The sequence below is a fragment of the Hemiscyllium ocellatum genome, chromosome 21 (genome assembly GCF_020745735.1).
Source record: "Hemiscyllium ocellatum isolate sHemOce1 chromosome 21, sHemOce1.pat.X.cur, whole genome shotgun sequence".
Taxonomy (NCBI): domain Eukaryota; kingdom Metazoa; phylum Chordata; class Chondrichthyes; order Orectolobiformes; family Hemiscylliidae; genus Hemiscyllium; species Hemiscyllium ocellatum.
The window spans coordinates 61,349,495-61,363,792 of record NC_083421.1 but is presented as its reverse complement, the minus strand read 5'-3'; the positions used below and the strand labels follow the sequence as shown (position 1 = coordinate 61,363,792).

Genomic DNA, 14,298 nt, shown 5'->3' with positions numbered 1-14,298 from the left:
GGTAATAGATGATGTAACAGGCTCCCCCTTCAAATATACTACCTCTTGAATTTGCAATTGATATCATCCCCCAAATAAAACCCTTGAAGACCACAGTTGCATGTCCACCTTCCTTCCGCTCTGTGTGAGCATACTGTTGTGTCTTAACCTTTGCCCATCATGACCGCAGTTCCTTGTTTGTATTCCTCCATTTGGCTATTTGCTGTCATTGAAATAGCCCAGAATAAAGTTGCTTGTGACACTGTTCCTTCAGTCTCCACGTCTGGTATTTTTTGATTACACTCTTACAAACAAGGACCGTTATTAACTTGTGCGTGTTAGTCCATTCTTTGTGCTGAATAAGGCAGAATAAGGTCTAACTGGAAGTTTTACATTTGAGCTCTCAGTTTAATTTGCAATGTGTGTATGACTGTAAAAAAAATATCACCCAAAACCTTTTGCTTTATAGGGAAAGGGACATGAAAATAGTGCGGCATCGGTCTTTAACTACTAAGCTTGATGAAAAAGTGGAGCCTTCTATGTGCAGTGAATCAATTTGGAGTAACCCATTATCCTCCAGCCAGTCAAACCATGTCCTGCAGGATCCTGAGCCACGGTGGAACCTATCTACTGCTGAGACAAGGGTATTTTCAGTTCACTTCACAAATTTGTATTTTTTCAACTTAACTGAAATCATATACTTAAAATTACCTGTTGAGCAAATATTTCACAGTACAGTATCCAACTTTATAACAAAATCCTACTGTATCTCCATGCACACCTTGGTCTCCGTGAATGGCAGATAAGATGTTTTTATTTATTTAAATCTATGTAGATGTTAACCATTATCAATGCTAGTATAATTTATACTTGGACAATAGCATTACAGATACTGACAAAGATTCAGAATGCATATCCTAATTGTAAAAAATACATCATTTTCCTTAGATGGATCCACCTGCTGTCATCCCTCCAAGTGTAGTAATGTGCTTAATATTGAAATTAATGTTCTAATTGACTGATGAAGACAGCTACTTTGTTATATTTACCATCAAAATGTCTGTTTCATTTCTACTGTAGCCTGTTTTGCAAAATTTGACAAGGTACAATTAATTGAATTTGTGGAGAATCTTTTCCAATTTCCCAGTTTATTTTCTTAGATCTGGTCTTTAGGAGGAGGAACAGAAATGTGTTTGATGCCTTTAGACTTTATGGTTGAAATTAAGTTGCAGCATTACTCCTTGGCATTGGCATGCCTGTTGATGAGTTGAAAATACAAAATGGATTCTCTTGCATTGCTGGATCATAAATTACTCTACTCTAAGAACATTACAGTGCAGTACAGGCCCTTCAGCCCGAAATGTTGCGTCGACCTGTGAACCAAGCTGAAGCCCATCTAACCTACATTATTCCACTCTTGTCCATATGTCTATCCAATGATCATTTAAATACCCTTAAAGTTGGTGAGTCTACTACTGTTGCAGGCAATGCATTCCACGCCCCTACTACTACTCTGAGTAAAAAAAAACACCTTTGACATCTGTCCTATATCTAATGCCCCTCAATTTAAAGCTTTGTCCTCTCGTGCTAGGGGAAAAAGGCTCTCACCGTTCACCTGATCTAACCCTCTGATTATCTTGTATGTCTCAATTAAGTAACCTCTCAACCTTCTCTTCTAACGAAAACAGCCTCAAGACACTAACCCTTTCCTCATAAGATCTTCCCTCCATACCAGCCAATGTCCTAGTAAATTACCTCTGAACCATTTCCACATCCTTCCTATAATGCTGTGACCCGAACTACACACTACTCCACATGTGTCCGAACCAGAGTTTTGGAAGCTGCAGCATAATCTCGTGATTCCGAAAGTCAATCCCTCTACCAGTAAAAGCTAGTATACCGTATGCCTCTTTAACCCTATCAATCTAGGTGGCAACTCTCAAGGATCTGGACACCGAGATATCTCTGCTCGTAGTCACTACCAAGAATGTTACCTTTAGCCCAGTACTCTGCATTCCTGTTACTCCTTCCAAAGTGAATCACCTCACGCTTTTCCACATTAAGCTCCATTTGCCAGCTCTCAGCCCAGCTCTGCAGCTTATCTACGTCTCTGTAACCTACAATATCCTTCATGACTATCCACAACTGTACTGACCTTGGTGCCATCCACAAATTTACTAATCCATCCTTCTTTGTCCTTATACAGGTCATTTATAAAAATGACAAACAACAGTGGAATCAGAACAGATCCTTGCGGTACCCCACTAGTAACTGAACTCCAGGATGAATATTTCCCATCAACCACCACCCTTTGTCTTCTTTCAGCTGGCCAATTTTTGATGCAAACCGCTAAGTCACCCTATTCCCAGAGACTTCCCAGAGAATCCTAGGATAAATCCCATCTAGCCCAGGGGACTTATCTATTTTTACACTTTCCAGAATTGCTAACACCTCCTCCTTATGCACCTCAAACCCATCTAGTAGCCTGTATCTCAGTATTCTTCTTGATCACATTTTTTTTCTAGTGTGAATACTGACAAAAGTATTCATTTAGCACTTCCCCTCTCTTCTCTGAGTCCATGCGCAAATTTCCACTACTATCCTTGATTAACTTTAATCTTACTCTAGTCATTCTTTTACTCCTGAAATACCTAGAGAAAGCGTGAGGGTTTTCCTTGATCTTATTCACCAACAACTTCTCATGTCCCCTCCTGGCTCTTCTTATCTCTCTTTCGGTCTTTCTTGGCTAACTTGTAACTCTCAAGTGCCCTAACTGAGCCTTCACATCTCAGTCTAACATAAGCCGCCTTCTTCCCCTTGACAAGAGATTCAACGTCCTCAGCAAACCACAGCCCCCTTGCTTGACAACTTCCTCCCTGCCTGACACACATAACAAGGATCCGCAGCATAAGGAGAAAGTGAGGACTGCAGATGCTGGAGACCAGAGTTGAAAAATGTGATGCTGGAAAAACATCCGAGGAGTAGGAGAATCGACGTTTTGGGCATAAACCTGCTGCAAGTTCACCCACCTTAACTCTGGATGCTCCTGGCGTTGAAGTAGACACACTTCAAGCCAATTTGTTGCTTGCTGGTGCCTTCTTGTGATCTTGAAATTTTAGTTCTGACCTCACTCCTCTCAACCTCCCGTATACTTGAACTGCAATTTTGGTTCCCATCCCCCTGCCGAATGTGTTTAAACCCACCTGAAGAGCATTAGCAAATTTCCCCCATCCCAGGATATTGGCACCTCTCCGGTTCAGGTGAAGCCCATCCTGTTTGCAGAGGTTCCACCTACCCCAGAATGACCCCCAATTATCTAGGAATCCGAAACCCTCCCTCATGCTCCATCCCTGTAGCCATGTGTTCAACTCCTCTCACCTCACTGGCACATGGCACATGCAACAAACCAGAGACGACAACTCTGTTTGTTCTAGCTCTAAGCTTCCACCCTAGCTCCCTGAATTTCTATCTTAAATCCCTATCTCTTTTCCTACCTATGTCATTGGTGCCTATGTGGACCATGACTTGGGGCTGCTTCCCCTCCCCCACGAGTATCTCGAAAACACGATCGGAGACATCATGAACCCTGGCACCTGGGAGGCAACACGCCAAACGTGAGTCTCTCTCGTTCCCACTGAACCTCCTTTCTGTCCCCCTAACTATGGAGTCCTCAGTACTAAAGCTCTGCTCCTCTTACCCCTATCCTCTGAGCAACAGGGACAGACTCTGCCAGAGACCTGTGCCCCATTGCTTGTCCATAGTAAATCGCGCGCACCCCCCCCCCCCCCCCACCCCCCCATCAACAGTATCCAAAACAGTATGCTTGTTGAGGGGAACAGCACAGGGGATCCCTGCCCTGTCTACCGATTCCCTTTCCATCCCTGACTGTAACCCATGTACCTTCTTCTTTTACATGAGGTATGACTACCTCCCTTAACTCTGCTCAGTAGCCCCCTCTGCCTCCTGAATGATCCGAAGTTCATCCAGCTCCAGTTCCCTAATGTGGCTTTTGAGGAGCTGGAGTTGGGTGTACTTCCCACTGATGCAGTCAACAGGGACACTATTGGCGACCCTTACCTCCCACATTCTGCAGGAGGAACATTCAACTGCCCTAACCCCCATCCCCACTGTCCTGAATTCCCAACAAGACTGCTGAAAAACTAAGAAAAAAAGAAACTAGTCATCTTACCAATCCAGAGCACAGAACCTTTTTTTTGGTTAGAGGAGGACGGCTGGGAGACACTGCCCGAGTAGTGTTTCGGGTAAAGTAACCCACCCAAATATAAAGCCTCATTTACCCAGCAGTCCCGTGTCCACTTCTGCTCAGTGTGCGCTCTGCTGTACACGAGGTAAGCTTTTAAATCATTTAAAATTTCCCTTCCTGTTGGGCCTCTGGTTCTTGCTGCCACTCCTCCCACTCCCAACTGCTGCTGGAAAAGAAATGTGCTGCAATCCCGCGAGAGTCCTATAATCATATAGCACTGAAAGAGGTGTTTGGTCCATTGTGACTTTGCAACTTTTTGAATAGATTAGATTAGATTAGACTTACAGTGTGGAAACAGTCCCTTCGGCCCAACAAGTCCACACCGACCCGCCGAAGCGCAACCCACCCATACCCCTCCATTTACCCCTTACCTAACACTACGGGCAATTTAGCATGGCCAATTCACCAGACCCGCACATCTTTGGACTGTGGGAGGAAACCGGAGCACCCGGAGGAAACCCACGCAGACACCGGGAGAACGTGCAAACTCCACACAGTCAGTCGCCTGAGTCGGGAATTGAACCCGGGTCTACAGGCGCTGTGAGGCAGCAGTGCTAACCACTGCGCCACCGTGCCGCCCACTACTGTGCCACCGTGCCGCCCATAGTGCTATTCAAATGTGGTACTTGCCCCAGCAAATTTCTCCTTTCCAAGTAAAATGCATTTCCAGTTCCATCTTGAAAATAATGCTAAGTCTGTTTCCACCAGCCTTTCAGGCAGTGCACGTTTCAAATTGTAACAAATTGCTGCAATAATAAAAAACCTTTTTCCTTAAATTTGTGCCCCTGGATTTCCGTCCTGCCACCTTCTTTCCACATGCAATGAAGACTTTCATCTCTGCTAACCCAGTAAATCTCCTCTTTGCCTCTCTACTTGGTGCTCCTTCCGGCTGTTCCCTCATGACCGTCCATTTATTTTTTGTTTACAAGTATTTAGAATTGCAGTAACTGCTGATGTCTTTTTAGGTAGTGCTTTCTGAATTATCTCAACTCAGTCTGTTTGAAAACAGAATCCTCCTTTTCTCCCCTTTGTTTATTGAATGAATTATTCTAAATCTAGGTGCCCTGATTGTTAAATCTCCTGCCAATTGAAATAGTTTTTTTTAGGTTCTCAATAAAAAGTCATTCATGATAAAATCTCCTCTTAATCTTTCTGTTCTAATGAGAATGACCCCAGCTTCTCCAGTCTTTCCACGTAACTGAATTCAGATTGTGGGTATTACAGGGTTAAATGTAATCAAGGCTGGGATAATTAGAATTTTGGGTGTGAGACCCAGAGATGTGGGAAACAAGGGGCTGAAGAATGAAGGCAGAAGGTTAGTCATGTGTTAAATCTGGAAAATAGACTCCGGGGTGCTATGGTTTACACTTGCTTCTATTTCTTCGCATTTTATGTTTGTTCTTGCATAAGAACCTGCTCCAAGTCCTTGATAGTGTGGAGCTAGTAACAGACACAATACTCTAACTGAGGTGTGATGAATGATGTACAAGGTTTAGCATCACATTCTACACATTTAAGTAGATCATCATGATTAGATGTGCATATACATAGCAGTCTTATTTCAGAATGTTTATAGAATGGATGTGATGGAAGGATAAAATAATGTGTGTATTACTTCCTGACCCAGGGAAGTGCAATGCCAGAAAATCTGTGACTAACCGGCAGGCAGATTCCAACCTTGAGTGAGGTCACTCTGGCTATCTTCAATTTGCTCTTGCAATCTTCAATTTGCTCTTGCATATTTTGAACCACTTTTTCTCCTAAATATCCCTGACCATAAATCAGATTTCCTACCATTCTTGGTGAAGAATTGCTGCTTATCTATATGCATAATCTAGAATGAAATTGGTCACTGATTTTGTAACAACAGCAGCTCATCCAGAAAGGTTAAAGAAATAAGTGTTTGGATTCAAACCTTTTTTGTCATGAGCTGTTGAAGCATGAGTTTGAATGGTGTAGGAATGGGATTTAGAGTGGGCCAAGCAAGGTTTAAATGGAAAACGAATTATTGAGCATTGTAAATCTTCAGTTTAAATGTTTCCCTTATCTTCAGGCTGGAGTCTTCCAAAAACTAGCGGGTGTTAATAGATGGGCAGACACTCATGTTGAGAAAGATGAAGTATGGCGACAGCGGCCAAATCCTGGCACCAGTGAACGCTCTGAGGCATTGGAACGTGTCAGGAGAAGGCGTGAGGAGGAGGAACGACGAGCCCAGGAAGAGCGACTAGCTGCCTGTGCTGAGAAACTGAAGAAACTTGATCAAAAACGTGGAGTGATAGAGAACTCTGTTAAATTTGATGGTCGGAAAAAGGATGATGGTGAACCTAAGGAGAGCAAGGACTCTATGCCCCTGTCTGCACAGCAGAAACCCTACATTGACAACAAGCAGAATTTACCAAAAGGTACCAATGGCAGTTCTGGATTTGAAAGATTTTCTTATTTGATTGACAACATAACCATACCCGAATGAAATCGAATGGTTTTACTGACTGGTTGTTGGAAATAATCTTATTCAGCCTTGTTGGTTCTTAAAGTTGTGTAAAATATGTTGTGATCATCAAATCTTGCAGTTCCTTTTTATTGTACAGTTAAACTGAGCTTTCACTTTTGAGCAAGTTTGAGTTACTGGATCAAAATGGTAACTTAGCTTAAATGAAAGTGCAACACACATTGCAATTCTGACTAAGTGAATCAACCATTAATTAATCTGGAGAAAATTGAGAGCGACTTGCATGGGAATAGGTACAAAATCGCAGATTGATCTACATCACCTTTCTTGTAGTTCATTGGAGACCCAACCCTGCCGTTATGGGTGTTTACTTTGTGTGAAATATGTTAATGCTGAAAGCAAACCTCAGATATGTCTGGCCAGAGTCACAGATACTTGTTTTATGCATTATATTTTGCAGGGGGAAATGTCCCAAGGTACTTGTCAGGGGAGCAGATGCCTGAGCAGGAAACGGCAAAGTTGAGGAGGATGACTGATGGTGCAATCGGTGGGTAGATTTTGAAAAGGTGGCAACGAAGTGAACAGATTTAGGAAAGCATAGAGCTGGGATATGGATAGAAGTTGTTGTGACACACTGTAGCCCAGAGTCAGAAAGAATATGGGGAAAGTTAAAGGCAGGAAGAAGAGGTTGCCAGGAGTTGGGGAGTCAGTGAAAAATAAGACTGTGTTTAATATACGTAGTATTGACATATTTTCTTTGGCCGGGGAGAAAGAACTTGGTTTTAGGAAGGAATACCTGTGTCATATTTAAGGCATATTTTCTCCATTTCTACCTTTCATGATTTGAACATACTTATGTCTGGAGTGTGAAATCTGCTGAACGACTGTTGATTTTCTATCATAATGAATTTCAGAAAAGTCTGAGCTGCCTGTGGAGCTTCCTGTTGAGGATAAGGTGAAAAAAGAAGTTGCTGCAGGGATTGCAGCAAGTGATGAAGAAAATAGCAGGCAAGGAAATGAGCCAGTACTGCCTGTTCAAAACTACAGCAAGTTCCACAAGTCTCTGCCACCTAGGTTCCAACGACAACAGCAGGTAACTGCCAGTAGAGCAGAGGTGTTCAGTACTTTTATCGTCATAACTTGCTGGTAGTCGGAATGGACGTATTCTCTTAACACCTTGAATCTATTCAACAGTTCAGTCAGGTCAGGCCAGTCTCTGACTGACCTCCACCTTTGCCCTTAATATATGGGTAGACTTCTGTTAACCGAACAAGCCTTGGATTTAAAATTATACATTTGGCCTAAAGTCAACTCCTATTTGTGTCAGAGTTTCAAATTCCTATAATGTATACAAGTTCTTAACCTCACTCCTGGCAGGTTTGGCTGTTGGGATCCAGTTTTGACTATATCCCTGGCCTTCAATTTCCTGACCAGCAAAAATAGTTTCCCTCCCTCTCTAATTTAGCAATTCCAAGTGATGTCTTGAAAGTTTCAATCTAACCACCTCATAATCTTTTAACTTGCAGAGAACATAACTGATTTATTTAATCTCTCCTCGCAATGTAACCCTTCGAGACCTGGCCTTAATAGCATATCTATGTTTCTCTTTCTTCAAAGCTGTTATACTACCTCTAAGCTGTAGTGTTGAGATCTGAGTGCATTTCTCTAGGTGTGGCTTTACCAACGGTCTGTACAGCTTACCATAATTTCTTCCTGCTTATTAGGTGTAGTAGTAGTAGTCGTCTACTCATTAAAAACAAATTTGCAAAAAAGAAGTATTAGCTAATATGTTTTGGAATAATTTAATTTTAAGTGGGTTGCTGATGTGAAGTATTCACTTGTGATATTAGTCGAGAAGTTGAATGACAAACCCCCTTGCATCTTTTTTTGTCAAGTTGCCTAATTATGAATTAAGCTGAAAATGTGTTGCTGGTTAAAGCACAGCAGGTTAGGCAGCATCCAAGGAACAGGAAATTCGACGTTTCGGGCCAGGAATGACCTGGTGGCTCAGTGGTTAGCACTGCTAAGGGGCGGCATAATTATGAATTAAGGCCTAGGTGAAGCTGTGAAAACAAACCTTTTTTAAACGTGCCTCTGCCCTACAGAAGTTTTATGAACAAACATGTTGGATTTAGATTCGGATTTGCATTTGCTGAAAGATGTGCTTCCGATGAAAGTCTTGTTTTAAAAATGTCCTTTTTGCGACTTGGAGACCCAAAAGTAGTTCAGCTCCTATGGCGCAGATCGAGCAGAGAGGGAAGCACTGCTCACTAAGCTCAAGGTTTGTGGTGAAGTTGATTTGAGCAAAAGAATAATCTGCTAAGAACCAATAGTCCCCTAAGCTTCTGTTCCTCTTTCATTCTTATTAGGCTTCTGTTTGCTTATGTGCACGATGCATGATTTTGGGAAGATGACTGGATTAAGTAGCAAAGCAAGCAAAATCCTTTAGAAACAGCAAGCCAGAATTGAAAGACTTGGTAGTTGTGTCAGTTAAATTTTCCAACCCTGTATTTGCTGGGATGGGATGGGAGTTTAATTTTCTGTTTTATCCAAAAAAGTTTTGCAAGTCTTTGTTGGGAAGAAAGAGAATCCCGTAAGATGGAAGGATCATGATTTTAAACTTGTCTAAACCTGTATTGTTTGTATTACTTCCTGCTTGTGCCCTAACCAGGAGCAGCTGTTAAAGATGCAGCAACGGCAACAGCAACAGGGACCTGTCATGACACCATCTGTTGCACCTCCTCATTCCCATTCACAGAGGCACATCTATGCCAGCCCAGTTGGCCCACCACCACCACAAATGCTTGGCTATGACCCTCGTTGGATGATGATGCCTTCATACATGGATCCTCGACTGAGCCCAGGAAGGCCACCAATTGACTTCTACCCATCAGGTGTTCATCCCTCTGGTAAACTGATGTTGGAATAGATTATAGTAACAGAATAGTGTAGGTGTTTTCTCCTTCAAAAGGAATCTGATCTGTGCATTGTCAGCATGAATGTTACTTGCAGCCCATTAGAACGTCGAGTAGAAATAATCGTTCATTCATTCTTGATCATATTTCTGTGATCTTTGCTGAATTAATGTGGTGAATACTGAAATTTCCAAAGTTCTTTATTACTGATTGTAATGCACCAAATGCTGTCACTGAGATCTGCAGGGGCGATAACTAATGGGTAGAGTTGTATTTGGATTGTGTGCTGCATAATCTACGAGTCATCTGCAGTTGGGGTAGTTGACAGTGGGCGGCACGGTGGCACAGTGGTTAGCACTGCTGTCTCACAGCGCCTGAGACCCGGGTTCAATTCCTGACTCAGGCAACTGACTGTGTGGAGTTTGCACGTTCTCCCCGTGTCTGCGTGGGTTTCCTCCGGGTACTCCGGTTTCCTCCCACAATCCAAAGATGTGCGGGTCAGGTGAATTGGCCATGCTAAATTGCCCGTAGTGTTAGGTAGGGGGTAGGTGTGGGGGTATGGGTGGGTTGCGCTTCGGCGGGTTGGTGTGGACTTGTTGGGCCGAAGGGCCAGTTTCCACACTGTAAGTAATCTAATCTAAAAAAAACTTGCATTCCAGTTTCCAGACCCACAATGCACGAGCACAAGATCACTATTTGTCTGCCTTCTCTTACCTTCATCCAATCATAACAGGTGTTTGTTATCTGTCACCTACTGACTCAAACAGAGGAGTACAAAAATCAGTTTGGACTTCATGGGAATTTATGAAACCATAAAATCAGAGGATAAATGGCATAATAAGCAAAGTGAGATGTCATTTGTGGTTCCATGCACTGTGCATCAGTTGTTAACTAGCTTGTTTAGGGGAAGCAGTGGCTTACTGGTATTGTCAATTAAATAGTAATTGAGACCCGACTAATGCTGTAGGGACATGGGTTCAAATGCCATTGTGGCAGGTGGCAAAATGTGCTAATAATTTTCTGTTAAAGGTACATTGTTTATGCTGACCTAAGGATGATTTATTTCTTGTAGGAATAATGAAGCCTGTAATGCGCCCAGATCGCTCAGACAGTGCGACTTCAGGGCCAGAGCAGCATGACCGGTCTCCCATTCTGCTACAGGAGAGAAGAACTCCACCTACAGAACCACAATTCAGCTGGGGTCAAGAGGACTATCCACCACCTCCAAACAGAACATTTATGTTAACCTCTCAGAGATCGCAAGAGGATAATGGTGCCAAAGACAGAAATGTCAGGTGAGTTTCTTGCCTTTAAAGGATCACCATAGGTGCCCCGTTAGCATTGATAACAGGCCACTAAAGGTCTTTATGGTGTGAACCACAGTAGAAGCAATAAGTATGAAATTTTGTATGTGTGTGACCACTAATGACCTGAGGACAGTAATCTACCAGAATGCGGCTAAATATATATGATACATACTCTGTTTGCTTGATCCTTATCCTTAAAATAGCTTTAAAATGGAATGAGATTAGATCAGTCTTTTTCTGAGCATAAAATGTGGGGATACTGCAAGAAATGGAGTGGTATGGACCAAGAATAGGCAGAAGGGATTAGTTTAATTTGGTGTCTTGTTTGGCACAGCATCTTGGGCAGAGTGCCTGTTCCTGTGTTGTACAGTTCTGTGTTCCATGTACAGAGTCTTTGGGGTACTTCCATCTGTCCAGTTGATTTGAACAATTTACAGAAGTGATTCTGATCAGCAACTTCTCCCTGCAGTTTACAGAAATCTGCTGTGGTGTTCCCCAGTGTTTTACGATGCATTCAATAACAACCTTTCTTTATTGCAGGGACGAAAGGCTTCCCACTCCACCTGCTGTGAGGGCAGATTCCATTTCCCAGCAAGCCATGAAGATACAGCGGGATCCATTTGAGGAGCAGATAGATGATTACAGGGCTGCACCAACTGACAAATTGTTGAATATGGTTTGTTTGGAGCCACAGACTGAACTACTAAAAGACCGAAGGCCTGATGTATCTTCAAATGTGTCGTCAGTATTAGGCCGGGATGTTTTTTTCCAGCATCAGACAAGTTCTCAGATACTTCATAAAGAACTTTTCACATCTGAAAATGAGCAGGTCAGGCTGAATGGGTCCCTGTTGAAGGACAATATTGAGTCCTCAAAACCTGATGAAAATGTTGAGGAACTGGTGTCTCACACCTGGGATTATGTGCACCAGAAAGAACCCCCAAGCCCCAAGATGAATGATCATGAAGAGACCAGAGAGGAGAAAGGTTTTAGAGCAGAAATATGGCAAACTGATAATCTACCAAAGAGGGAATCTAAACCTGCACCCCAGTGGGAACCACTGAAAGGAAATCACATTGATCGTCGTGAGACTGTTGGAAAAATGACAGGTAGAAGATCTGGACCGATTAAGAAACCAGTACTTAAAGACCTCAAGACTGAGAAGGCTGAAGAAACGGAAAAAGTAAAGTTGGAATCTGTTCTGAAGAACAGTCACACTAAGGCAGAACAAACCAAGACTGAGAACAAAATGCTGAAAACCAATGGGGGAATGGTGTCATCATCACAAACCTCTTCCTTATCGAATGTTAGACCTGAAATGACGACCCTCCCAGTGCCTTCAGCTAAATTTGAATGGGAAATGGAGAAACTGCAGAAAAAGGAAAATAAGGCATGGGAGGTAAGACCAGTGAATAAAGATTGCGTTGATTTTCCTCCACCACAGAGAAGGAACTGGGTTGAAGATGATGAACATAACTTGAGTAGTAGGAGCCAAGGACGAGGGAGGGGCAGAGGGAGAGGAGATTTTTATGGCCGGGTTGGAGACGCCAGAGGTTTGTACAACAACTTGAGCAGAGGAACTCGTCAGACTCCAAAGGACTACAGTAATCCTTTAGATGACGGCCAAAAGAGCTCTTCCCGCCGTCGAAATGCTAGCGAGACACGCAGTGAGGGGTCTGAATATGAAGATATACCAAAACGACGGAGACAGCGGGGATCTGGAACTGGCAGTGAAGGCACCAGTGATATAGTATATTCAGACAGAGAGGGGAAAAATATGTTTAAAGACTCTGTCAAGAAATCCAAGAGGATACCATCTGATGGGCCAATTGTTGGTGAAGTGGAGGATGAAAGAGGGCCCCCCAAAGTGTTTGAGAGGGCACTGCCACCTCGCTTGAGCAACCCTGGGCGAGGGCGTAACTTTGCCTCTCGAGGGATGTCCTCCAGACAAAATAGAGGCGGCGTGTGCAAGGTAAATGGTACTTATCAGCTAAATGGTGATGTTTCCACGTGCATGTTGTTGTCCAAAAGGCAGCCTCTAAAGGAATCTACGAAAGTGCTGAACAGGCCTTTGGAAGTGGCACTTGAGAATACTGGGGAGGAAAATGGAGTCAGAGACAAAACTCTGCTTTCTGGAAACTCGGCTGTAGATGATCAACCACCCAAAAGAGAGCGATCGATGGATATGCCCCCAAGGAGGAGACGCCCTCCCAGGCAGGACAAACCTCCAAGATTCAGGCGCCTCAAACAAGAAAAAGACGCAGCCACTGAAGTGAAAAGTGAAGTAGCTGTTCCTGCAGACCATGGCATATCTAATATGACTGCAAGGACTGATGATCAGGAAATGGCTTCTCTTGTAGCTGGCAATAAGTCACCAGATCTGTCTAATCAAAATTCATCTGACCAAGCTAATGAGGAGTGGGAAACTGCTTCCGAAAGCAGCGACTTTACAGAGAAACGAGACCGAGAGAATAGAATATGCCAGAACAACCTACCGCCTGAAGTGGACGTGCCAGAGAGTAGCCTGGGACAGAGGAAAGAGTTAGCTAAGCGCAGTTTCTCCAGCCAGCGTCCAATTGATAGGCAAAACCGCAGGACGCATCCAGGCTATGGTGGGAAAACTCCAAAAACTAATGGGACTGGTTCAAGGAATGAAAAGGCAGTTGGGCAGCCATCAAGGAACAAAAGGTATATAATGTGGAAGTTTGATAGGCAGAGGCTAAATGTTTAGTGTTGCTCTGCTTAGTGGTACCCAGCCCTGATATCTGTGGTTATTAACTAATGGAGGAGTCCATTAGCTCGGTTGGACAGCTGGTTTGCAATGCCTGAGTGATGCTGACAGCATGGGTTCCATTCACTCATTGATGAAAAGATTCTCCTTCCCAACCTCTCCCCTCATTTGAAACTAGGTGACCCTCGGCTTAAACCATTTCTAAGAGTCTCTCTCTAATGAGAGAGTAGCCCTAGGGACTGACAAGATTGTGACAACTTTACCTTTATTATGTAAAGCAAGGACTATTTCAGTCTATCCTCCTTTAGTGTCGCCTATTATAATCTTGAAAGTGGAGTCTGTTTAAAGACACAAGAATAACATAATTTCAGATTTGCAACATAGACGTAACAACTTTATAATGGCTCTCTTTGATTCAGTCCAAATTGCTAATGTTCTTCAATAAGAAAGTAACAGTAATTATATTATTACAGATTTTCTTCCCCCCATTTTCATAAAGCACGAGTTACTTTGTGATGGTTCTTCATTGCTTTCTCCCTCATCCTAAATAGTAGGAGGCTGCAAAATATAGCCTCATTCGCTGCTTCATTCCCATGTTACGTTCCATTGACTAACACAGCTGTGGGTTTGAGACTGTACAGTCCTCCTGCTGG

The 14,298-nt window shown here is 43.1% G+C and overlaps 1 protein-coding gene across 8 annotated transcripts in view; it reads left to right on the top strand.

Annotated features, from left to right (window-relative positions):
* The window catches only part of prrc2b (proline-rich coiled-coil 2B), an 84,660-nt gene that overhangs the window by 26,007 nt on the left and 44,355 nt on the right, over positions 1-14,298 (top strand). For 6 of the 8 annotated variants that reach the window (XR_009645827.1, XM_060841574.1, XM_060841570.1 and 3 more), the window contains exons 11-17: positions 449-623; positions 6,297-6,645; positions 7,153-7,239; positions 7,607-7,785; positions 9,364-9,601; positions 10,680-10,902; positions 11,455-13,602. Coding sequence is in view for 7 of the 8 variants with exons in the window: in XM_060841574.1 (XP_060697557.1) it covers positions 449-623; positions 6,297-6,645; positions 7,153-7,239; positions 7,607-7,785; positions 9,364-9,601; positions 10,680-10,902; positions 11,455-13,602 (3,399 nt within the window). In the remaining variant the exon portion in view is untranslated. The remainder of the gene's footprint in view (positions 1-448; positions 624-6,296; positions 6,646-7,152; positions 7,240-7,606; positions 7,786-9,363; positions 9,602-10,679; positions 10,903-11,454; positions 13,603-14,298) is intronic. The other 2 variants (XM_060841571.1, XM_060841573.1) reach the window with 2 other exon arrangements.